Source organism: Loxodonta africana, unplaced genomic scaffold (genome assembly GCF_030014295.1).
Source record: "Loxodonta africana isolate mLoxAfr1 unplaced genomic scaffold, mLoxAfr1.hap2 scaffold_33, whole genome shotgun sequence".
NCBI classification, from domain to species: Eukaryota; Metazoa; Chordata; class Mammalia; order Proboscidea; family Elephantidae; genus Loxodonta; species Loxodonta africana.
In genome coordinates this window covers 795,519-819,210 of record NW_026975046.1, presented here as the reverse complement: position 1 = coordinate 819,210, position 23,692 = coordinate 795,519, and the positions used below count along the sequence as shown (strand labels likewise).

General features: G+C 41.8%; 1 protein-coding gene and 1 long non-coding RNA gene across 2 annotated transcripts in view; one reads left to right on the top strand and one right to left on the bottom strand.

The window, feature by feature from the left end:
• LOC135229515 (uncharacterized) overlaps positions 1-23,692 on the bottom strand; it is a 1,091,601-nt gene that overhangs the window by 972,709 nt on the left and 95,200 nt on the right. The window lies entirely within an intron of this gene.
• LOC135229512 (protein FAM170B-like) lies at positions 101-16,328 on the top strand. The gene is made up of 2 exons (XM_064279035.1): positions 101-10,319; positions 11,028-16,328. The coding sequence occupies exon 1, from the start codon at positions 8,295-8,297 to the stop codon at positions 9,354-9,356; it is 1,062 nt and encodes a 353-aa protein (XP_064135105.1). The 5' UTR covers positions 101-8,294; the 3' UTR covers positions 9,357-10,319; positions 11,028-16,328.

Below are 23,692 nucleotides of genomic sequence, written 5' to 3'. Positions count from 1 at the left end.
CAGTGAACATCGTTGTGCATATATCTGTTCGTATAAAGGCTCTTATTTCTCTAAGATATATTCCAAGGAGTGGGATTGCCATATTCTATGGTAGTTCTATTTCTAGCTTTTTAAGGGAGTGCCAGATTGATTTCCAAAGTGGCTGTACCATTTTAAATTCCCACCAGTGGTGAATAAATGTTCCAGGCTCTCTACAACCTCTCCAACATTTATTATTTTGTGATTTGGGATTAATGGCAGCCTTTTTTTGCTGGAGTGACATGGTATCTCATTGTAGTTGTGATTTACATTTCTCTAATGGCATTTTTTTTTTAATGGCTAATGATTGTGAGCATTTCCTCTTGTATCTGTTACCTGCCTGAATGTCTTCTTCGTTGAAGTGCCTGTTCCTATCCTTTGCCCATTTTTAAAATGGGTTATTTGTCTTTTTGTTGTTGAGTTTTTGCATTATCATGTAGATTTTAGAGATCAGATGCTGATCGGAAATGTTATAGCTAAAAACTGTTTCCCAGTCTGTCGGTAATCAGTTTACTCTTCTGGGGAAGACTTTGGATGAGCATAAGTGTTTGATTATTAGGAGTTATCTCATTTTTCTTTGGGTGCTTGTACATTGTTAGTAATGTTTTTTGTACTGTTTATGCTATGTATTAGGGCTCCTAGTGTTGTCCCTGTTTTTTCTTCCATGATTTTTATCATTTTAGATTTCATATTTAGGTCTTTGATCCATTTCAGTTAGTTTTTGTGCATGGTGTGAGGTATGGATCTTGTTTCATTTTTTTGTGGAGGGATATCCAGTTATGCCAGCACCATTTGTTAAAGAGGCTGTCTTTCCCCCGTTTAACTGACTTTGAGCCTTTATCAAATATCAGCTAATAAGTGAATGGATTTATGTCTGGATTCTCAATTCTGTTCCATTGGTCTATGTGTCTGCTGCTGTACCGGTACCAGGCTGTTTTGACTACTATGGTGGTATAATAAGTTCTAAAATCAGGTAGTGTGATGCTTCCCACTTTGTTCTTCTTTTTCAGTAATGCTTCATTTATCTGGGGCCTCTTTCCCTTCCATATGAAGTTGGTGATTTGTTTCTCCATCACATTAAAAAATGTCCTTGGAATTTGGATTGGAATTGCAGCATATCTATAGATCGCTTTCAGTAGAAGAGACATTTTTACAATGTTCAGTGTTCCTATCTATGATCAAGGTATGTTTGTCCACTTACGTAAGTCTCTTTTGATTTCTTTTAGTAGTGTCTTGTAGTTTTGTTTGTATAGGTCTTTTATGTCTCTGGTTACAATATTATTCCTAGTATTTTATCTTCTTGGGGGCTACTGTAAATGGCATTGATTTGGTGATTTCTCTCTTTGATGTTCTTTTTGTTGGTGTAGAGGAATCCAACTGATTTTTGTATGTTTATCTTGTATCCTGATATTCTGCTGAACTCTTCTATTAGTTTCAGTAGTTTTCTTGAGGATTCTTTTGGGTTTTCTCTGTATAAGATCAAGTCATCTGCAAATAGAAATACTTTTATTTCTTCTTTACCAATCTGGATGCCCTTTATTTCTTTATCTGGCCCAATTGCTCTGGCTAGGAGCTCCAGCACACTGTTGAATAAGAGTCGTGATAAAGGGCATCCTTGTCTGGTTCCCCATCTCAAGGGAGTGCTTTCAGAGTCTCTCCATTTAGGGTGATGTTGGCTGTTGGCTTTATATAAATGCCCTTTATTGTGTTGAGGAATTTTCCTTCTATTCCTATTTTCTGAGAGTTTTTATCATGAATGGGTGTTGGACTTTGTCAAATGCCTTTTCTGCATCAATTGATAAGATCATGTGGTTCTTGTCCTTTGTTTTACCTATATGGTGGATTACTTCGATTGTTCTTCTAATGTTGAACCATCCCTGCATACCTAGTATGAATCCCATGTGGTCATGGTGAATTATTTTTTTGATATGTTATTGAATTCTATTGGGTAGAATTTTGTGGAGGTTTTTTGCATCTAAGTTCATGAGGAATATAGGTCTGTAATTTTGTGTGTGTGTGTGTGGTGTCTTTACCTGGTTTTGGTATCAGGGATATGCTGGCTTCATAGAATGAGTTTGGGAGTATTCCATCTTTTTCAATGCTCTAAAATACCTTTACTAGTAGTACTGTTAACTCTTCCCTGAAAGTTTGGTAGAACTCACCGGGGAAGCTGTCAGGGCCAGGGCTTTGTTGTTGTTGTTGTTGGGAGATTTTTAATTTTTTTAATTACCTTTTTCAACCTCTCCTTCTGTTATGGGTTTATTTAATTGTTCTACCTCTGTTTCTGTTAGTTTAGGTAGGCAATGTGTTTCTAGAAATTCATCCATTTCTTCTAGGTTTTCAAAGCTGTTAGAGTATGATTTTTCATACTAATCTGATATGATTCTTTTAATTTCAGTTGGGTCTGTTGTGATGTTGGGTAATTTGCTTCTTCTCCTTTTTTTCTTCTGTCAGTTTGGCCAATGTTTTAGCAATTTTGTTAATTTTTTCAAAGAACCAGCTTTTGGTCTTGTTAACTCTTTCAACTTTTTTTTCTGTTCTCTATTTCATTTAATTCTGCTCTACTTTTTATTATTTAATTTCTTCTGATGACTGAGGGTTTCTTTTGTTGCTCTCTTTTTATTTGTTCAAGTTGTAGGGATAATTCTTTGATTTTGGCCCTTTCTCCTTTTTGAATGTGTGCATGTATTGCTATAAATTGACCTCTGAGCATGCTTTACCTGTGTCTCAAAGGTTCTGGTAGGAAGTGTTTTCATTCTCATTGGATACTGTGAATTTCTTTATTCCATCCTTAATTTCTTCTATAAACCCAGTCGTTTTTAAGCAAGGTATGCTCAGGTTCTGAGTGGTTGATTTCATTTCCCTGCTTTTTTTTTTTTGTTTTTGATTTCTACTTTTATAGCTTCCTGGTCAGAGAAGATGCTTTGCAATATTTTGATGTATTGGACTCTGTTAAGGTGTGCTTCATGGCCTAATATGTGGTCTCTCCCAGAGAATGTTCCATATGCATTGGAAAAGAAAGTATACTTGGCTGCTGTTGGGTGGAGTGTTCTGTATATGTATGTGAAGTCAAGTTGGTTGATTGTGGCATTTAGATTTTCCATGTCTTTACTGAGCTTCTTTCTGAATGTTCTGTTCTTCACCAAAGTGGTATGTCGAAGTCAGCTAATATTATTGTGGAGCTGTGTATCTCACTTTACAATGCTGTTAGAGTTTGTTTTATGTATCTTGAAGCCCTGTCATTGGGTGTGTATATATTTAATATGGTGATATCCTCCTGGTATGTTGTCTGTTTAATCATTATATAGTGTCCTTCCTTATCCTTTTTGGTGAATTTAACTTTAAAGTCTATTTTGTCAGAAATTGATATTGCCATTCTTGCTCTTTTTTGATTGTTGTTTGCTTGATATATATTTTTGCCATCCTTTGGTTTTAGTTTGTTTGTGTCTTTAAGGAGTGTCTCTTGTAGGCAGCATATAGATGGATCGTGTTTTTTAATCCATTCTTTCACTCTCTGTCTCTATTGGTGCATTTAGTCCATTTACATTCAGTGTAATTATGGTAGTTATGAGTTTTCTGCCATCATTTTGATATCTTTTTTTGTATGTTGTCGAGTTTCTTTTTTCTGCTTAATTTTTTGTACTGAGTAGTTATTCTTTGTATATTGTCTTTTCCTCTTATTCATTGTTGATTTTTTTTTTTTCCCGAGTTGTTATGTTTTTCTTGTATTTTATTTCGATGTGTAGGATTGTTAGTCTCCTTTTTGGTTACCTTAATATTTGCCATTATTTTTCTAAGTTTAAACCTAACTTTTACATCTTTCTATCCCCTTGACTATCTCTGTGTGTGAAAGATCTATGACTACATTTTTCACTCCCTCTTTATTATTTTAGTATTGTCATCCTTTACATAATAACATCACTGTTTCCCTGTTCTGAGCATTTTTTTATCTTGATTTATTTTTGTAATTTCCCTGCCTGGGTTGATATCTGGTTGCTCTGTCCTGCATTCTAATCTTGGGTTGATATCTGATATTGTTGATTTTCTATCAGAAAACCCTCTTTAGTACTTCTTGTAGGTTTTTTTTTTTTTTTAACAAATTCCTTAATCTTCTGTTTATCTGGAAATGTCCTAATTTCACCTTCATATTTGAGAGACGGTTTTGCTGGATATAATATGATGCTGGCTGGCAATTTTTTTCCTTCATCACTTTATATAAGTCATCCCATTGCCTTCTTCCCTGCATGGTTTCTCTCGAGTAGTCTGAGCTTATTCTTATTGAGTCTCCTTTGTAGGTGACTTTTCATTTATTCCTAGCCACTCTTAAAATTCTCTCTTTGTCTTTGGTTTTGGCAAGTTTCTTTATAATATGTCTGGGTGACTTTCTTTTGAGATCTACCTTATGTGGGGTTCAATGAGTCATCTTTCATGGTATCAAGGAAGTTTTCTGCCAACAAATCTTCAACAATTCTCTCTGTCTTTTCTGTTATCCCTCCCTAATCTGATACTTCAATCACTCATAGGTTATTTCTCTTGATAGAGCCCCACATGATTCTTAGGGTTTCTTCATGTTTTTTAAAAATAATTTTATCTGATTTTTCATCAAATATATTGGTGCCACGTTATTTATCTTCAATCTCACCAATTCTGCTTTCCATTTCGTCAATACTGTTCCTCTGTCTACTGAGTTGTCTAATTCTGTAATTTTATTGTTAATCTCCTGAATTCCTGATTGCTTTCTTTCTATGGATTGTTGCAGCCTATTAAATTTTTCTTTATGTTCTTGAGTAAACTTTTTAGTTTCTTCAGCTACTTTATCTGTGTGTTCTTTGGCTTGTTCTGCATTTTGCCTGATCTCCCTGATCTCTTGAAAGTTCTGTATATTAACCTTTTGTATTCTACATCTGGTAATTCCAGGAAAACACCTTCATCTGGAAGATTCCTTGATTCTTTGTTTTGAGAGATTGTTGAAGTGATCATGGTCTGCTTCTTTATGTGATTTGATATTGACTGCTGTCTCTGAGCCATCTATAAGTTATTTTATTTTATTTTTTTACTTTTGCCTACTGTATCCTAGCTTTTTGCTTTGTTTTGTTTTGATATGCCCAAATAGGCTGCTTGAGTGAGCTTGCTTGATCATTTGCAACTTTCAAGATTTAACATCCTGTCACCAGATGGCTCGACCTGTTACCAGGTATATGAGCCTAGGAGTCCATTCACTTTTCTTGTATAGATTCAGCTCAGGTGTCTAGGTAGTTGGTCATCAATTGTAGGTCCTCACGTCCTATAGTCTTATATGGGGAGGGGTGATTGTTGTAGACACAGGTATCTGCTTGCAGCAGGGGGTCACACTCTGAACAAAGACGGTTGCTGAGAACCATCTCCCAAGTATCTGTGAGGAAAGTGCACCTCTGTTTCTATAGTGCACAGGTAGGTGGGTTCTGCAGTCAGACCACAGGCACCCTACGCTTTTGTTTGTAAGGACTGGGAGGCACCTGTTATCCTTGGACCCCTGTTGTGGGTGTCTAGATGATGTGGGTGGAGCCACCAGTCCTCAGGCCCCCAACGTAGGTAGGTGAGGACCCTGTTTAATAGGCAGAGCAGTGTCAAACATCAAAAACACACCTCTCCACCAGAAGGTGAAACAGTTGAAGTTGGATACCCAGCACATACACCACTGCAGTAACAAGGGCCTAATCTACCGAAATGGGCCTACACAGGTCCATGCAGGGGTGAAAGGTATTCAAAGTCCATGGAGCATTTGTGCCTGGAAAGGAGCTTCTTCTGTCCTGAGCTTCCCAGCTTAGTGGAGCTGGCAGATTATCTTTTCCCCCAATTGTTAATTTATTCCTTCTCCAAGGCCAGGAGAATGGCTCAGGCTGCACAGCAACACCTATCTCAGGTGCAGGGAGATCTACAGCTACTGAAGCTGTCTTGGGGGCTGAGCGCACAGTAAAACGAATGCAAGTACTTAGCTTTTGCCAACAACACTGCTCTTCTCTGGTTCCGGAGTTGTGAGTAGACTGTGAGACTTGCTGTCTCCCCCGGAGGAAACTGCATCCTGACTGCTACTGCCAGCCCTGCCACTGTCCCTCCAGGGGACTGTGTCCAAGGGGTGCCCAAGAGACAGAAAGGGCTACATAAAGCAGAGACTCCATCAGCCTGAGACCAGAAGAACCAGATGGTGCCTGGCTACCACCAATGACTGCACTGAAAGGGAACATAGCAGAGAATCCCTGATGAAGCAGGAGGAAAGTGGGATGCAGACCTCAGATTCCAGTAAAAAGACCAGACATAACGGTCTGACTGAGATGGAGGTACCCCAGAGGTCATGACCCCCACACTGTCTGTCAAAACTAAAACCATTCTTGAAACCAACTCTTCAGACAAAGATTAGACTATAGGACATAAAATGATACTGGTGAGGAGTGTGATTCTTAGCTTAAGTAGACACATGAGACTATATGGACAGCTCCTATCTGGAGTCAAGGTGAGGAGGGAGAGGAGAACAGGAGCTGGTTCAATGGACACAGGGAACACAGGTGGAGAGAAGGAGTGTGCTGTCACATTGCAGTGAGAGCAACTAGGGTCACATAACAATGTGTACATAAGTTTTTGTATGAGAAACTGACGTGGATTGTAACTTTTCACTTAAAGCACAATAAAAAAAAATAAAAGAAAATCTAGTATATACTCACAAACAACTTTTATGACCTTCGGGAGATGATGCTTTTCTTCTAAACTTATATCCTAAGATTTGCTGAAGCAGTGCATCAGCTCCCGTTGAGGGGCTGTATTTCTTCCTTGGGTGTTCTGTGCACAATAATGCCAAAGCAAACTTTCCTGAAGTCAGGTATCATTACCTGGATCTTCTGCTCAGAAATCCATGATGAATTATCATTGCCAATTACTAGCTACACAAAGTTATTTTAATTCACATATATGTACATACATATATATCTTCAGTTTCTCTGCAATGCATTCCTTTCTACCCACTCACCCAATTTCCAAAGTTCTAGTTAACCAGCCCTTTTACTGGAGTGTCTATATGACATGGTCATTGTAGCTGCCATGACTCTCCTCAAGCTTTCCGCAAAGAAGAAGTGCATTCTGTCACTCTGGTTCCCTGATGCCTAGCTGACACAAAGTATTGCACAGTGGCACCTTCTCTTACTCATTTCTCTTTTTTTGAATTTAAAACTCAAGTTATATGGTGATTAAGTAATAGAAATGTTATAAATTTAAAAAGAAAAAGTATTGAGAGTATAAAGAGATTAAGAATGACAGCATGAGATGAGACAGTGAAAGATTTCAGACCCTTCCCGCCTCCCTGTCACAGCTGGCAACCCCCAATAATCTTCGGTTTCTATATATTTGCTTATTTCATACAAGTAAGATCATACAGTAGTTGTCCTTTTATGACTAACTTTCTTCAATCAGCATGATGTTTTCAAAGCCTAGCAAGAAAGAATTTTCAAATTCCAACTATAGCTAACCTCAGTTTCTGCTATCATTCCCAGTTCTCCATCCTTTCTCCAACTAGTGTACCACCTTTGTCTTTTCTGTTGCTGCCCCATTCTGCCCTTTGGTAGCTGAGCCCTGCTTCCTGCTCCCTCCTTGGTCTCTGTACCCCTCTAACACACTGCTGGCAGGTTCCGTTTCTGGATCTTGTCTTTGGAGCTTTCCCTCCATCCAACACACATGACCTAGCTCTATCTCTTTCTGGATCCTGAAGTCTACAGTCTTTCCCACATATTCACAAACATACACAGACCTTTAGGTTGACATAGGCAACCCACCCAGACACACCCAGTTAAGGTGGTTGTGTGCTGTCTGTCTGAGGTTTCTGGCATCAGGTTCTCAGATACGGATATCTCTTTCTGCCTCACGCTGAAGGAGTTCCTCTAATAAGGACAAGGGCTTCTATTCCGAGAAAAGCAACTTTAATCCCCTACTGTAGCTTGGTTAAGAAGGGTACAAGAAAGAGGTATACACGTAAGAGTCTTAACTAAATATACGCATTCTTCTCTTTAAGTATAACTTCTCCGTAAAACAGCCTTTCAGTAAAAGAGGTTGAAAAGAGGTGAGCATTGCTCTCCTTTGAGCGTTTACACCCCAAATTTACTAAGAAAATCACCCTCATAGAAAACTTCTTTCAATGACGTCACACATTTATTATGAAGTTTCAGGGGAATGAGGTCATTTCTAAGTTCCGAAGGAACAAATTCATTGGAATTCAATAAATGTGGAATTAAAGAAAAATAATTTCTTAAAAAATGAACTACCATAAACAGTGCCACTTTACAATGGAGACTTTGTCTTCCACAGCAGTGCCCCCAAAGGGTGGTGGGTCTCTGGGGAAGAAGAAAGAAACCATGGGGTCTGCAGAGGTGGAGGATATGGTGATGGAGAGGCCTCCAGGGGTCCCTATGACCAAAGCTTTGGGGTCACAGGTGAGGATAAGGACCCTGAAAGCTCAACTAAATCTACTATTCTCAGAGGTCTCTATCCAAGAGGAAAATGCCCAAGAATCAACAACATCCCAAGCAAAAAGCCCAAGTTCCAGGCCCAGGAAGATTCCAAAAGCATCAGAGAGCCCTTTTCCTTCATCTTCTACCGAGCAGACCTCTCACTCCTCCAGCTACAGGGCTACTTCAGAGAAACAATGGGTCAGGTGCGCATATTTCACCCAGATGCGCACAGTCAAGGGGGCCGCGGTCGCTTGGCAGACCAAAACCTCCTTTGCCCCCGTGGGCAAGATGCCCCAGGTCTTTGAGGCTGAGCTCTCTGAGGAGAGCACCATCGGCTCTGCCCCCAGTCTGGCCAACACTGAGTCCCTGGTCAGCACCCTGGAGCCCTGGCAGGAGGGGCCCCAGACCTGTACTTCGGACCCCACCGACCAAGGGGAGAAGCATGGGGAGAGCCCCCGCGCAGCCACCCCGGAGTGGCTGGTGACCCGTGAGCGCGGCTTCCGCTGCGTGGCCTGCGGCCGCCTGTTCCAGTCCCGGGAGGCCCTGGTTGCGCACGCGGCGCATGGTGTGAGCCAGAGCTTCAGCTGCCGGGTCTTCTTTCAAGAGCTGCTGGAGAGGCCGCTGCCAGGCTCAGTCCAGGGGAGGCCCCAACGCTGCCACCTGCTGGCCAGGCGTTACCTGATGGCCTCCAAGAAGAGGGAGGTGAGGGAGATGAGAGCAGTCTGCAGGCGCCTGGAGGAGCAGCTGGAGAAGCAGAGAGAAGAATTGAAGAGGCTGAGGCACCAGCTGGACAGGCTGCAGAGGCAGGCCAGGCCGCAGAAGGTGCAGCACCAAGGCCAGAGGGGGAAGGACCTAAAGACCTGCTAGCACCCTGGGACTAGGAGGAGCAGGGCCTTTGGGCTGGAAACGAGGGCCCTTCATGAGAGACCTCCATTCAGGTTCGTTTAACCCAGCTCCCCTGGAAGATCTTAGCCTCCTTCCCCTGTGACCACCAGCCTTCCACCCTAAGGGCACAAAGACCTCCAGCCCTAAGGAAGAAGCCCCAGATAGCTGAACACAGACACCAGGTCCCCTCAGAGGCTCCCCTGGCCCAGGAGAGGACAGGACAGGCCTCATCTTGATGGTGAGGTCTTGGGACCCCTAAGGATGAGCACAGAGTAAGTAGGGAAAGGGGAATGGGATTTCAGTGGGACTTGGGAGGCTAAGGGGGACCCTGGTGAGGTGTGATGGTGAAGGGGGTATCAGTGAGTTCTTTGGAGGAGAAAGAATCAGAGAGATGGCAGGGTGTCAGGAAACCTGCCTGCAGGTGAGCAGTGGGCATAAAGCCCTAAACCAAGGACTCTGGGTCCCTTCCCAGCAGCATACAGGCAGAGAAAGAGGTAAGGCTTGGCAGGAGGAGAGGAGGGCCCGGTGAAGGAAAATGAATTCACCCCAGCCATGTCTTCTGGTCTCCTAGGGTGAATTTGGGGTTCTGATTAGGATGCATTGTTGTTGCCTCATTAGGGGAATGTAAGTGGGAGGTGGTGTAGAAAAATCCCCCTGGGTGTTAACCATTTCTGGATAAGAGTTGATCCAGTGCTTACAGGGTATTTCTTGTAGAGTATGTCCTCGGGTAAGGGGTAGAGCTTTGGAACTTTTTCTTCTCCTTTAAATAAAGCTGTACATTCCAGTTCTTGACACGTCAATAAATCTCGTTAATTCCCCCCCCCCCCCCGTGGTCAAATCTGTTCTGTCCCGAGGTCAAAGAACTGGAAGAAAAAGGCCATCTGAGATGAAAGAAGCAAAAGAGAGGAGAGGGTTCTTAACCTGGGGAGAAGAGCGAGAACACAGGTATGGATGTGAAGAGGGAAATTCAGGCCCAGGCTCAACAGTGGACAAAAAAGACCAAGTCTCAGTCACAACATCAAATCCCAGGTGTGGGGAAGCCCTGGACATGACAGGGATGTATCCATCTCTCTGGGCGATGAGACCTCAGAGGGCAGAGGAAAGGAGGGCAGGACCTCTAGGATGGGCACCTCCATCCACAGTCTGTCCTGTGTGTATGCCTCAGAGTGACAGAGACAGCTCCTGTGAGGGAGAGGGCCACAGGCAGAGAAGAGCCAAGGTGTTCAGACCAGGTAAATTCTGCAGTCTCCTAAGGATCCAGAACAAAAAATCAGAGATTCTCAGAGGTATCAGGGTGGGAGGGGTTGGCATTCCCAGGCTGGGGAGAGGCTGGCTGGGGAGGTACTGCTTTCTGAAGTCTTTTGATCAACATCTTTCTTCTTAAAAGCTACTTTCCCGGTTGATGTCCTCTATGCTCTAGGCTCAGACCTGAAAAGGGCCTCGAATGCACAAAGGCGGGTTATACAGTGGGTCAAGGCAGGGAGGAGGTGGTACCAGCACATCCAGGAAAGAGAATTTTCCGGAGCCTCATGAGTTACCTAGTGAATCGCACATGGTGTCCAGCCTTCTACATTTAGCTGTAGACATGTGCTTGCAAACGTGTTTGAGGGGTAACTCTACTGACTTCCCAAAATTATTTTTGGTCATTTCCAGTTATAGAGACCAGAAGAGCTCACTGGTTCCAAGAACAAGAAGAAATGCACTGGATCTGATTATTACTGTCTGTGGTGTGCTCTCCTTCCAGTGATTAAAATCTTTTGTCTGTCATTATAGAAAATTTTCACCTATTTAAAATATCTAACGAAACACATTAAAATATACATGTATCTATGATGTTTATCAACTTCCAAAGTTCTGAAATTGTTTTTTATTACATTTTCGAGATTACAGATTTGTATGACAAAAAAGTTATGTCAGGGTCCCACCCTCGTATGTAATTTGCTCCCACTCCCACAAGGTATCCAATGTTAATAGACACATATGTGTCCTTCCCTACACTTCTCTGCAGGGACACATATACACAGTCACAGGTACACAAGTACATCTGCTGGGATGTTTGCTTTTATGGAAACTTGGTCTCACTCTATCCACATTGCTCTTGCCCCTTCTTTCACTTGACATTCTACCTTGATTCTCTGTAAGTCATTAGATATGGCACTAACACTATATTTTTGGGTCTTTAACTTACATGAATAATTTAAATAGATGATATCAATTCAGTACACTTTATCTGGACTTGTACATGTTGTTGTTAGAAGCTATCAAGTCAGTTCTGACTCACAGTGACCCTAGGCACCACAGAACAAAACTCGGCCGGTCACTGCAATCCTAATAATCGTTGCTATATTTGAGCACACTGTTGCAGCCATTGTATCAATCTCATTGAGGGTCTTCCTCTTTTTCCCTGGACCTCTGCTTTACTAAGCATGATGTCCTTTTCCAGGGACTGGTCCCTCTTGATAAGATGTCCAAAGCCATCCTTACTTCTAAGGAATATTCTGGCTTTCTCTGCTCAAGACAGATTTATTTGTCCATACATAACACCACTAAAATGGAAACATTATCATCCATGCTTTTTAAGTCCACTCTTCCTGCATGTTCTAACTCTCCTCCCCCTGTTCTTTCCCACAAGTGAATCCAAGGTAATTCAGGTTAACAATGTGGTAAGTAGTCTCTCCTATCCTTGCTTAAACAAGCCCACACAGACTTGCATGTACCCTCGTCTTCTCATTTATACACACACATAAACATACACAGGTATTCAAGCATATTCAAACAATTGATATTGTTTAACCCAGATGTGCTCATTTTATATACACTTCTCTGCACCTTGATTGTTTCAGTAATACTTCCATAATACTTCATAGAGATTTCTCCCACTCAACTACTACAACTCTTTTTCATTCTAATGACTCCCTGTTTTATTGAGGATGTAGCTTTACCATAAGTTATCTATCATTCCACCATCAATGGACAGTCAAAGTTTCGTCATATTAATAATAACTATCCTTTGTGTACTACAGGATTTGTTTCTGTGGAATAGACTCCACAGAGTGAGATTTCCAATTCAAAGAATGTTAAAAGTACAGAGTCATGGCCATATCTTTCCCCTAGAGGCTGCCATAATGCACCTCTCCAGCCACCTCTCAGGGCATCCTTCTCCCCACAGCCCAGCCAGCTATAGGTGGTGCTGATTTTCAAATTGTGCCAGTTTCACTGGCAGTTTGATATTTTCTGAACTTGGACTATGTTTACTGGGCATGTGGATTTACTCTGAATGAACTGTTTGAATTCACTGCTCATTGTTCAAGTGCATAACTTTTATCCTTCTGTGTAAAATGGAAATTGTTATTAAGGCTTGTCATCTCCATTTCACATGATTTCCCAAATCTATGATTTGTGTATCACATTTTTGCAAGCTTTGTGCCCCAGAACGATCACTTGAGTCAGCACCATTTATTAAATAAATATAATTTTCTTGAAATACGACCTTTGTAAGTTATTGTGACTTCTTAACAGATTTTGTTTCATTGGTCGACTTGTCAGCTTCTATGCTATGTAATATCAATTTGTTCTGTTACCCGAAGAGGTAGACACCTGTCACTATCCTGCTTTTTCATGTTTTACTTTGGTAAAACCGCCCTGGTTTTGCAGCGATTAAGTGCTCAACTGCTAGTCCAAAGAAAGTGTGGCAGGTCGAACCCACCAGGTGTCCCCAAGGGAGAAAGACCTGGTGTTCTGCTCCCATAATGATTACAACCTAGAAAACCCTATGGGGCAGTCAAATGGGATGGCTTTGAGTCAAAAATTGCCTCCAAGTCTCGTAACAACAGGAATATTCTTTGTTATCTATTCTTTGTTATCTACTGTAGTATTTGTAGCATATGATTACTGTATACAGTTCAAAAACAACTATCTTAATATTCTGGCTAGAAATGCATTCCACTTATATATTAGTTTTAAGGACCTCCATTTAATCGACAAGACGTTCCATTTGAAAATATGGCATATTTTTGCATATATTCAGGTTTCATTTTATGTACTTTAATACACTGTTTTCCCTCATAGAGGTCCTTTGCTGCTCTGGTTAAAACAATGTTTTGCTAAATATTTTACAGTTTTGGACACAGTGTGGTACAGTCAAGTAGTAAGGGAAAGAGAACGGTCTGCCCTTCCCACCCTTGCCAATTTTAGACCCTTATTCTATACTGGAGAGAAACCATTGATTTTGATGCATTTGTCTTTTATGCAGGTATATAATTATATCATCATTATTTTAAATATCTCTTTTAATACTTGTACTAGTTATTTAAATTTTCTAGTTTATTCCTTCACCTAAAAACTATGTTGAGTGATAGCAAAATTTTTGTCTAGTTCCAAATTTATCGGAATGGGTTTAATATTTTTCCATTTATCTCACACCTGATAAGTTTGGGGAGAATTTGTTATGCACCAAGAGATAACTAATACTCTGAGCTACTGACCTTTATGGTAATCTACACACGACTTGTTTCTGACAGTTAAGTACTTCCACCTGGCCTCTGTTCAGCTGGGATTTACATTGCTACTAGGCAGCCCAGCTCCCACTAAAACCTGATCCTATAGAGAATTGTTCTTGTTAGCTGTCATCAAGTCATTTCTAACTCATGACAACCCCATGTGGGCATAGTACAAGTGTTCAATAGGGTTTTCAAGGCTGTGATCCTTTAAAAGCAGATCGTCAGGACTGTCTTCTGAGGTTCTTTTGGTTAGGTTCAAACCTCCAAACTTTCAGCTAGTATAGAACACTTAACTGTTTGTGGCACCCAGGGACCCCCTGCAAAGGATACATATTGGATAAGCTCCATGTTGCTGGTGCTCCCCTCATCTCCACGTTCCTTATTCTTTTGATGAAATGGGTGTCCTTCAGGACCTCCAAGAAATGCCCACATATTGGAGGCTTTTATTTCTTCTTCCAACACCCGACACAGTAGGTCTGGCATTTCGATTTCATAGAATTTGGGCCGTTGCCTTTTCCAACCTTCCAAAAGCAATCCCACAGCATATTAAACCCATTTCCAGAACCCTTGCTACGGCAATAAATCCTTGTCAACAAACTCTCCTTGACCCAACTTTATATTAAACTCCCCTTGACTCAGCACCTTCAGCACTCGTCCCTCAGCACACCCCCGTCCTGCTCACACAAGGCAGCCAGATCTTGCAGCTCCTTCAGTGTACAGTCCCTCCCCCTCAACCACAACCAGCACTTCCCCGGTGGCTATGCTGGTATCTGACAGCTAAGTATCTGGACAAATGCATGGGACTCTATCTGAGGATTCTGCAAGGGAAACTGTTGAAGGTGGATTGGGGAGGTGGCGGGAAACCAGAACAAAGAGTATGAACATTCCAGAGGTTGAAATTAAATGAGCCCAAATCCCAGAGCTGCACATCCGTTGTGGACAGAAATAGCTCCAAGAGAAGCCCTCTCTCATATAAATGGGATAGAGGGTCCATAAAGGAGAGAGACGGGCAGGTGGGCAGGTGGGCAGACACCTGAAACTCTGGCAGAGGAGAATCCTTCTCTCTGACCAGAGTATGGAAGAACCAAATATTGTAGAGAAAGCTCCATTACATTTTCTCTCTCTCTGCTGTTAACTGGCACCTAGTCAATTCTACCTCAAAGGCTGAGACTTTTCAAAAGCAGATCACCAGGCTTGTCTTTTGAGGTGCTTCTTGACAGGTTCCAACTGCCAGCCTTTTGGCTGGTTGTCCATCCAGTGCTTTGGCCCCATAGGTAGAACCAGTCACTTATGTGTACAACAGAATGAAGAGATTAAAGCCCCAGCATTCCTGCCAGTGGGCCAGGAAAGCACTCCTTCAGAACTCAGACAGCAGCAGAGAAATAAAGAGAGGAGACTGTGCAAGAAAGAGATTCTGCAGACTTGCTATGAAATCCTGGTTCACCCCCCAGATGCATCTGCATTGCCCTGACTCTAAGAAGCATTATCAAATCCTTTAAGAGGCGCCCTATGGGTTAGAACACCATCAAGGTTCCAGACTGAGTGGGGCTCACATAGATTAGATCTGAATACAGCTGCAAAGCCTTCAAAAATTGAACTTACATTTGAACCATAGAATACAGAAGATGGGACAGAACTTGGAGCCTGAACATAACTGGGTCAATAGACTGCTAAAAACAAAAAACAAAAAAGAAAAAAATTCTCATAAAATTAAGCCAGACTTGTAGTCTTGAAATCATAAGACACAGATTTTAAAATGCTATTCTAATCATTCTCCAAGAAATAACACGGACACTTTTTAAATAAATGGAAAGATAATAGGTGCTATTTGCAAAGGAAAATTTTACATGGTAAAAATACATGGTAGAAATAAAATTCATTTGATAGTTTCAAGAGCAGAATGGTGATGACTGAGAAAAAAAGATGAGTTTAAAATATTTACTCTGAAAAGAGAGAAAAAATATGGAAAAAAATGAACAGAGCCTCAAGAATTAGAGAAAAAGTCTGTTTATTTATTAGAACTCCAGAAGAAGTGGAGAAAATGTGTGCTGTAGGAAAACATATTTGATGAAATACTGGGCAAACACTTTCCAAATTTGATGAAAGACGTAAACTTACAGCTTCAGAAGGTCAGCAAACCCCAACAGGTTAATCCTAAAGAATTCTATGTGAAAATATATTTTTATGCAAATATTGTGTTACGTGTTTTTTGCAAATCACACGCTCCCCTCCCCCCAAACCGGCATATTTGCAAGTATGCTATGCTAGTTTTTTACACCAACATATAAAAAAAATAAATAAAATTAGGCACCATTCTCATAAGAGTACCCGGGAAGGGGAAGGCTCAGTTGGCAAAGAATATCTATAATGTGTGCATTATTTGCACAAAAATACAGTACATCATAATCAACTGCAGAATAACAAAGATCAACAAAATACCCAGGAAGAAGCTAGAGAGAAAACAATAGATTTCACATGGGAAAAAATAATTTCACTGACTCTTTCTTCATTATCAGAAAACCACAGAGGCTGAAATGTTGTGAAAAAACATTTTTTCAACACTGAAAGATCAGAAACATTACCCCAGATTTCTATATCCAATCATTACCTTCAGGAGTAAAGAAAAAATAGTGCCATTCTTAGCGAAGGAAAACTGAGAGAATTCATCGCCACCAGACTTCTCCCAAACGAGACTCTAATGGAAGTGCTTCAGGAGGTAGACTTGGAATTTCACCCGTATTTCAGGAAAGCAGAAAACATGGGAACTATGTGGGTAAATATACTGTGTTAATACTGTAGTCACTGCACAACATGGCGCTGGACATGACTCTTTGGAAAGTTTTTCCAGTCTCTTGGAAATGCTTGGGAACATACTCTTGACAGAAAATCATTACTAGAGAATAGAATTAATTTTGACAATATCTGAAAGATGTCTGTAGTCAAGTCTGGTGAATAAAATGGAAACTAAATTTTGGGACCCAAAATAAGGTGTGGTAACAAAAAATGAGTCTCAATTCCGATGTGGCCATGAGCTGGCTCTGAAGGCCGGCCTTCCCCAGAGAGGCGTTTCAGGCACATTGGGAGCAATGGCTTGTTGTTCTTGTTGCTAGGTGCTATCGAGTGGATTTCTGAGTCATTGAGGCCCAGAGTGAAGGCAATACTGTCCCAACAGGGTTTCCTGAGTTTTAAGCTTAATGGGAGAGGATTGCCAGATGTTTACTCCTTTGAGCCTTTGGGTGGGTTCAAACCATTGACCTTTCGGTTAGCAGTCAAGCACTTAAACTTTGCACCACCAGGGCTCCTTGGAATAATGGCAGCACCGCAGAATTTGGTACAAACTTCCCCATGGGCCTTCCCTGAGAAGTAACCTCTTTGCTGAAGTACCAAGTTTAGTTTTCATACATAGTCATTCTGTACAAAGTCTACATAAGAATTAGAGTGTTTCCTTGAATAGACAACATTTTACATGCCCTCCATGAAGAAAATGCCTCAAGGGCAAATTTTAAGAGTAAACCAAGGCATTTCCCATCACTCCTTAATCTGAGAGGCTCTTCGTGAGGATTTCCTAAACACATGGAAAAGAACATAGTAGACACTGCCTTCTTTTACCTCTTCCCTCCTAAACAAACTGAAACCTTTGCTAAGATGTCAGGTGTCAAGCCCCAAACTCCTCTTCTTATCCTGTATGTAAGTTCTGTAATGAGACCAGGACCCAGGCAGTATTTCCCATCTTCCAAAGTTTCGAGGTCCAGTGAAATCCTGTTACAAGTCACTAGATCAGCCCAGGAGCTGGAAGACTGAAATTCCTGGTCCTCTGACAACTGGGAAGGGCAGGGTGGGATTGGGCAGAGCCTCCTTGACCATCACTTGCCCCAAGAGGCTCTGGAGGCTGCTTCATGTTATAAGTCAAAGGCCCTTCCAGCCCAGTCGCATAAGAGCAGGGAAAGGCTTTTGCCATTGAAAGAAGAAATGGGCTCAGGAGCAGCGGGTTGAGGCCATTCAGCTTCTGTCAGCTTTGCGGCTTCGGACATCTTGGCCGCTGGTCGCCTTCACAACTGGGTCTTTATACCTCTCCACCTCTCTCTCCCTCCCAGTACCATGGGCTGTGGCTTCTGCTAGTTTTAATGATTTCAATGTTTCAGTAGCTCCTCGCCCCACTCAGAGGAGGCAGATTTGCAGGGTGTGAGGGACAAACCCATAGTTCTGCTTAGGTTTCCTTCAACAGAAACACTCCTGAGGTGACAAGCTGTCCTGACTGATCCTGAGACCAAGACAGAGAAACTCAGTGAGGGGGTCATTGGCTTCTGGAAGTGTCAGCACTCTCAGAGACATGTCCTGGGGTCATGCCCAATTGCAGGAAAAATGAAGTGGCTCTGAACCTCGGTGTGTTGATCGTCCAGTACACAGGACCCGGAAGCCTCTGGAGGATTCTCAGTCTTAGTCTAACCAGCACTGGGGAAATCCTCACAGGGTGGGAGCAGTGATATTCCTGGGTATCTTTATTCTAAAAATCTCAGAGTAGTTGATACAGTCTTGGGAGGTGGGAAAAGAGAAAGATTGGGACCACAGGAGGGCGGCAAAAGAAGGAGGCTCCTATCACTCACTCCCTCTGGGATCTTGTTCAGGTTTTTTTGTTTTTTAATGCAACTTGGGCTCCAGGCAGGCACTTATTGCTAAAGTTGTATTTCTCTGTTTTAATTTATGATATCTAAGTCAAATCTGGAGTCTTGAGCTGATTTTGATAATTCGTCTTTCGTCTGTGCAGACAAGAGTCCGCTCACACCCATGATGAGAGCAAAGGAAATAAATTCCCTAGCCTAGACCAGGGCGGGCTCTCTTGCTCCTCAAACTAAGAGTACCACACATGGGGAGCTCTCCTAGGGCAGCGCAGGCGGTGAGTCCAGTCTGGGGCCCTGGGAAGGGGACAGGGTGGGTGCCAGGCAGTGTGGCCTCTGTGGCTTCACCTTCTCCTCCAGGAAGTGCATCTCGAAGGCCTCCACGTTCAGATCCTGACACTAACCACAAGTTCTCACCCTTCTGTGTCCACTGTCTGGACCCAAGTCCCCATATGCCTCCTCTGCCCTCCTATCCCATCATATGCGCTGTGATCAGGCTCAGGTATGTACCCTGGGTCTCGCCCTCTATGGCCTTAGGGTCCCCGAGTTCTGTTGGGACCTGCCAGTCTGGCCAGTCTTAGGTGTGGGTGGGGATGGGTGGGCTGGGACTGTCACAAAAGGCTCCTGAAGCCAGCTCTTTCCTGCTCCCCGCCAGCTTGTGGTAGGGCTGCCCAGGACCCCGCACCTCTCCCGGGTGCCCCTCTCTGAGCATCCCTGCCGCCCTCTCCCCTAGTTCTTGAAGCGCCTTCTCTTGATGCACAGATGCAACTGAGCACCTCACCACACTGAACCCGGAGTTGGCTCTCAGCTAGATTAAAGACCTGAACCTGAAATGCACAACCTTAAAAGCACTAGAACCAATAACTCATTGTTGTCTAATCCATTCCGACTCATAGGGACCATAAAGGACAGAGTAGAACTGCCCTATAGGGTTCCCAAGGAGCGCCCGGTGGACTTGAACTGCCAACCTTTTAGTTAGCAGCTGTAGCTTTTAACCACTACTCCACCAGGTTTCCTAAAACTGCTAGATAGGTGGGAAATGAAAAAAGAAAAAAAAGTAAATAAAAAAATTTAAGAAAAAGAACAATTACGGAATATGTAAAAGAAAAAAAATAACAAAACAAAAAAACAAATACTATCTCTCTATGCATAATATGAGACTGTAACCTCACATTATGGACTCAAGGCTGGGTTGTATCTTTCTTTGCAAATAAGTCTTAGATTAGGGAATTGGTACCAGGAGTAGATACACACTCTCACTTCAGGAAAACGGAAAATCTGGGATTAATTGACCTGGATAAGGCGGAAAACAGTGATAACCACATAATATTTAAAGATGAAATCCTAACAGCCTAAAACATGCAGTGAAAATTTTCTAAGTAAAGTAGCATCAGAAGAGGCCTTTAATCACTACACAAAATGGGTCAGTAGTTCAAGATCTCCCTACAAAGATGGAATCAACTCAATGGCCAACTGGTTTTGGGTTTGGTAGATCACTTTCAGGCAGGTTCCAGCAAACACGCAAAAAACAGATCATTTCAATCTTGTACACAGTCATTAAAGAAGAGAAAACTATGAGATGCTTCCCAACTTGTTCCCTAAGGCTACTTTAATATTTATACCAAATTAGAAAAGGAAGGTGTAAAAGGAGTTACAGGACAAGCATAGTAAGCAATTGAGATGCAAAAACCTACATAAAATGCTGGCAAAGAAATCCAGCAAGGTATAAAGCAGGTAATACGCCATGATCAAAGGGGTTTATTTAAAGGATGCAAGCTTGAGTGAACATTAAAGGTTTAACAATTTAATTCACCACATGTGTAGGTTAAGGAAGAAAAGACATAGGCTCACCTCAAGAGACGGTGAAAAGGCAGTGATAAAATCCAACCACACTGAGACATAAGAACTCTGAGCAAACATGGAACAGAAAAGGAGTTCCCGAATGTGGAAAACTACAACTAGCATGATAGTTCCTGGTGAAATATGGGACATTCTCTTTAATATTCATTAGCAATAAGGATGCTTTCTCTCATTATTTCTATTAAATATTTAACACTGGAGTACAAAAAGAAAACGTATAACTCTTATTATTCATAGATTATAGGAATGTCTCCACAGAAAAATTTAAAAACCATAGAAAATATTAGAATTAATATTAGTTAATCATAAATACAAAGTAAAAAATAAAGTTAATGTCTATGCAGCGGCATCAAGACAACTCTGTCACAGCTCTCAGTGAAAGCAGAGGACACTGACAGGGAAACAGCGGGATCCAGGTGGGTTAGACCACGGAGGGGAGAGCACTATTTTACACTGGGCTGGATTAATAAGCACAGGTATGTGTGTTAGTTACCTAGTGCTGCCGTAGGAAAAAAAAAGATAACACAGTTGGGTGGCTTTAGAGAATAAAAATTTATTTTCTCGCAGTTCAGGAGGCTACCTGCCTCAATTCAGGGTATGGCTCATGTCTACTCTAGCTTCTAGCAGCTTCCAGCCACCCTTTGTGTTCCTGGTCTTGTAGGTGCATCTGCTCCATTGTCTGTCTTCCTCTCCCACTGAGTGTGTCTGCGTCTATTCTGCTGTTTATATAACTCAGAAGGGACTAGGTTTAGGACCCACCCTACACTGGTATGGCCTCATTAATATAATTTTAAAATCCTCTATATCCAAATCAGGTCACATTTACGGGTACGGCGGTTAGGATTTCAACATACCTTTTGGGGTTATACAATTCAGTCCATAATAGTGCCCTCACCAGATATTCTGGACTGAGAATACTAGCATGAGCAGCTAGGAGTGGTTCTATTTTTTTCCCGCATTAGTTGGTTGTAACTTGTCTCAATGGCCACTCATATGAACTTTGGAGCAGCTTATTATGAAGACCCTGGCCAACCTTTCGCACCCATGTCCATTGTGTGGAAAAACACACAGACTCCCATCACTGAAGCCTTGGGAAATTCACTGATAAGTGTGGAATGGAGTTGGGACCAGAATTGTTTCGTGGCCTTGATAACATGGCATAGCTGTTAGATATCCACATGGAGATGTCAGGTAATAATACTAACAGCTAACACTTACTGAGTACATGCGCTGGTGCTGGGATTCTTGTAAGGGCTTCTCCTTTCCTAAGATATTTGTTCTGCATGATAGCCCTATGAGGAATGTACCATTATAATGCACATTTTATACATGAAGAGGCCGATACAGAGATTTAAGCTGATATTTGACTATAAGTCTGCACCCAGGAGGAGCTGAAATGGCTGGAGGTGTAAATCTCACGTCCTCAGCTACAGACCAATGGCTGTGGACACACTGAGGCATTCCAGACAGAGGGTGTCAATAGAGAGAGAGGACTAAACACCGAGCCCTAGGGCACCCTGACGCCTACAAGCTGGCCAGGTGAACCACAGCCAACAAAGCTCTCTGAAGGTCAGTGTGGTTCCTGGAAGGTGGTCTGTCCTTTCTCTAAGCCGAATTTCCCCACTGCCCCTCCCACCTGCACTGCCTTGTCCCCTTCGTAATAGCAGGGACAGTGTGTAACTTTCACCACTGCCCAAGATCCCAAGGTTACAATAACATTGGTATGGAAAGCAGAATGATGGAGTCAGGAAGCCTGGTGGTCATATGCAGCCAGTTGGAAACAGAAAAGAGCAAATAAACAAGGGGAGAAGACCATGAGTCAGAGGAGAGGGAGAAATGAATATTTCCTGAGTGCTAAGTAAGGCTGGGCGTCTGCTGGAGGCATGTAGTTCCTCATTTAAACTTCAGAGGGACACAATGGGTGGAATAGTCATTGCTGTCCACTTTCATCATGCAAACGTTTTATTTCCTTTGATTTTAACAGTAACTTCTTATAAAAACAAATGAGAAAATAGAGAAGAGTATAATAAAAGAATACATCTCATCAATTCAGTACTATCATTTTGCCTCAGCAGCTATACATTTTTGTTGTTGATGTAAATATAACACAAACCTTTGCCAAGTGAACGAGTTGTACAGGTGTACACACTATTAAAAGGAATTAATCGGTTGTGCAACCCTACCCTTAATCAGTGTGATTTTTCAATCATTGTAAACAGAAACTCAGTTTCCATATGCAATAACACCCCTTTATTCCCTCCCTCCTGCCCCTGGGAACCCTTATAAACTTTCGTCTCTATACATTTGCCTGTTTTTGTAAAAGGCATGCTTTTTAATTTGAAAGTTGATGACAAGCTACAAGGGTGAATTCATGTGGAAGCAGAAGTTATTTGCAATACATACATCCTACTACAAACTTGGTTCCAGAATATACAAAGGATGATTCATAAAGAAAAAAAAAGAAGAATTCAATAGAAAGCCAAGTAAATACTTGAACGCTCTATAAAAGATTTCTGTATGGCCAGCATACATATGGAAAGGGACTACATCAGTTATCAGAGGAATTCTAATAAAAACTCACAATGTGATCCTAACCCTGCACACCAGAATGGCTAAAATAAAAAAAAAAAAAATGGAAACACCAACTATTTGGTAGAACATGGAGCAACTGGAATTCTATTCTACTGCTAGTGAAAGTGTAATTTGGTACAACCACTTTAAAAATGCTTTGGCCATATCTACTACAGCTGTGAACATCCATATATTCTATGACCAAGCAATTCTACTTCTAGATACATACCCAGTAGAAATGGGTACATATGTTCACCAGAACACATAAGTCTAACTATTTCCTAGGGAATGAACACCCTCCTTCTGAATGCCTAACTTTTGTTTTTAACGGTTCTTTAGATGAAGGTTTACTGAGCAAAGTAGCTTCTCATTAAACAGTTAGGACATATATTGTTTTACGACATTGTTTACCAACTTCAAGATATGTCAATACCCTCTCTTCTTAAACTTGGGTTCCCTATTACCAGCTTTCCTGTCCTCTCCTGCCTTCTAGTCCTTCTTCCTGGGCTGGTATGCCCCAGGAGTCTCATTTTGTTTTATGGGCCTGTCTAATCTTTGGTTAAGGGTGAACCTCAGGAGTGACTTCATTATTGAGCTAAAAAAGGATGTCTGGGGGTCATATTCTCAGGGTTTCTCCAGTCTCTGTCAAGCTAGCAATTCTGGGTTTTGCTTTTTTTTTTTGAATTAGGATTTTGTTCTACATTTTTCTCCAGTCCTGTCCTGAATGCCTCACTTAAAAAGCACTATTCTCGTCTGTTCTAAGGTGATGGCC

Coding starts and splice junctions, on each gene's coding strand:
- LOC135229512 (XM_064279035.1), top strand. CDS start 8,295: ATGAACTACCATAAACAGTGCCACTTTACAATGGAGACTTTGTCTTCC.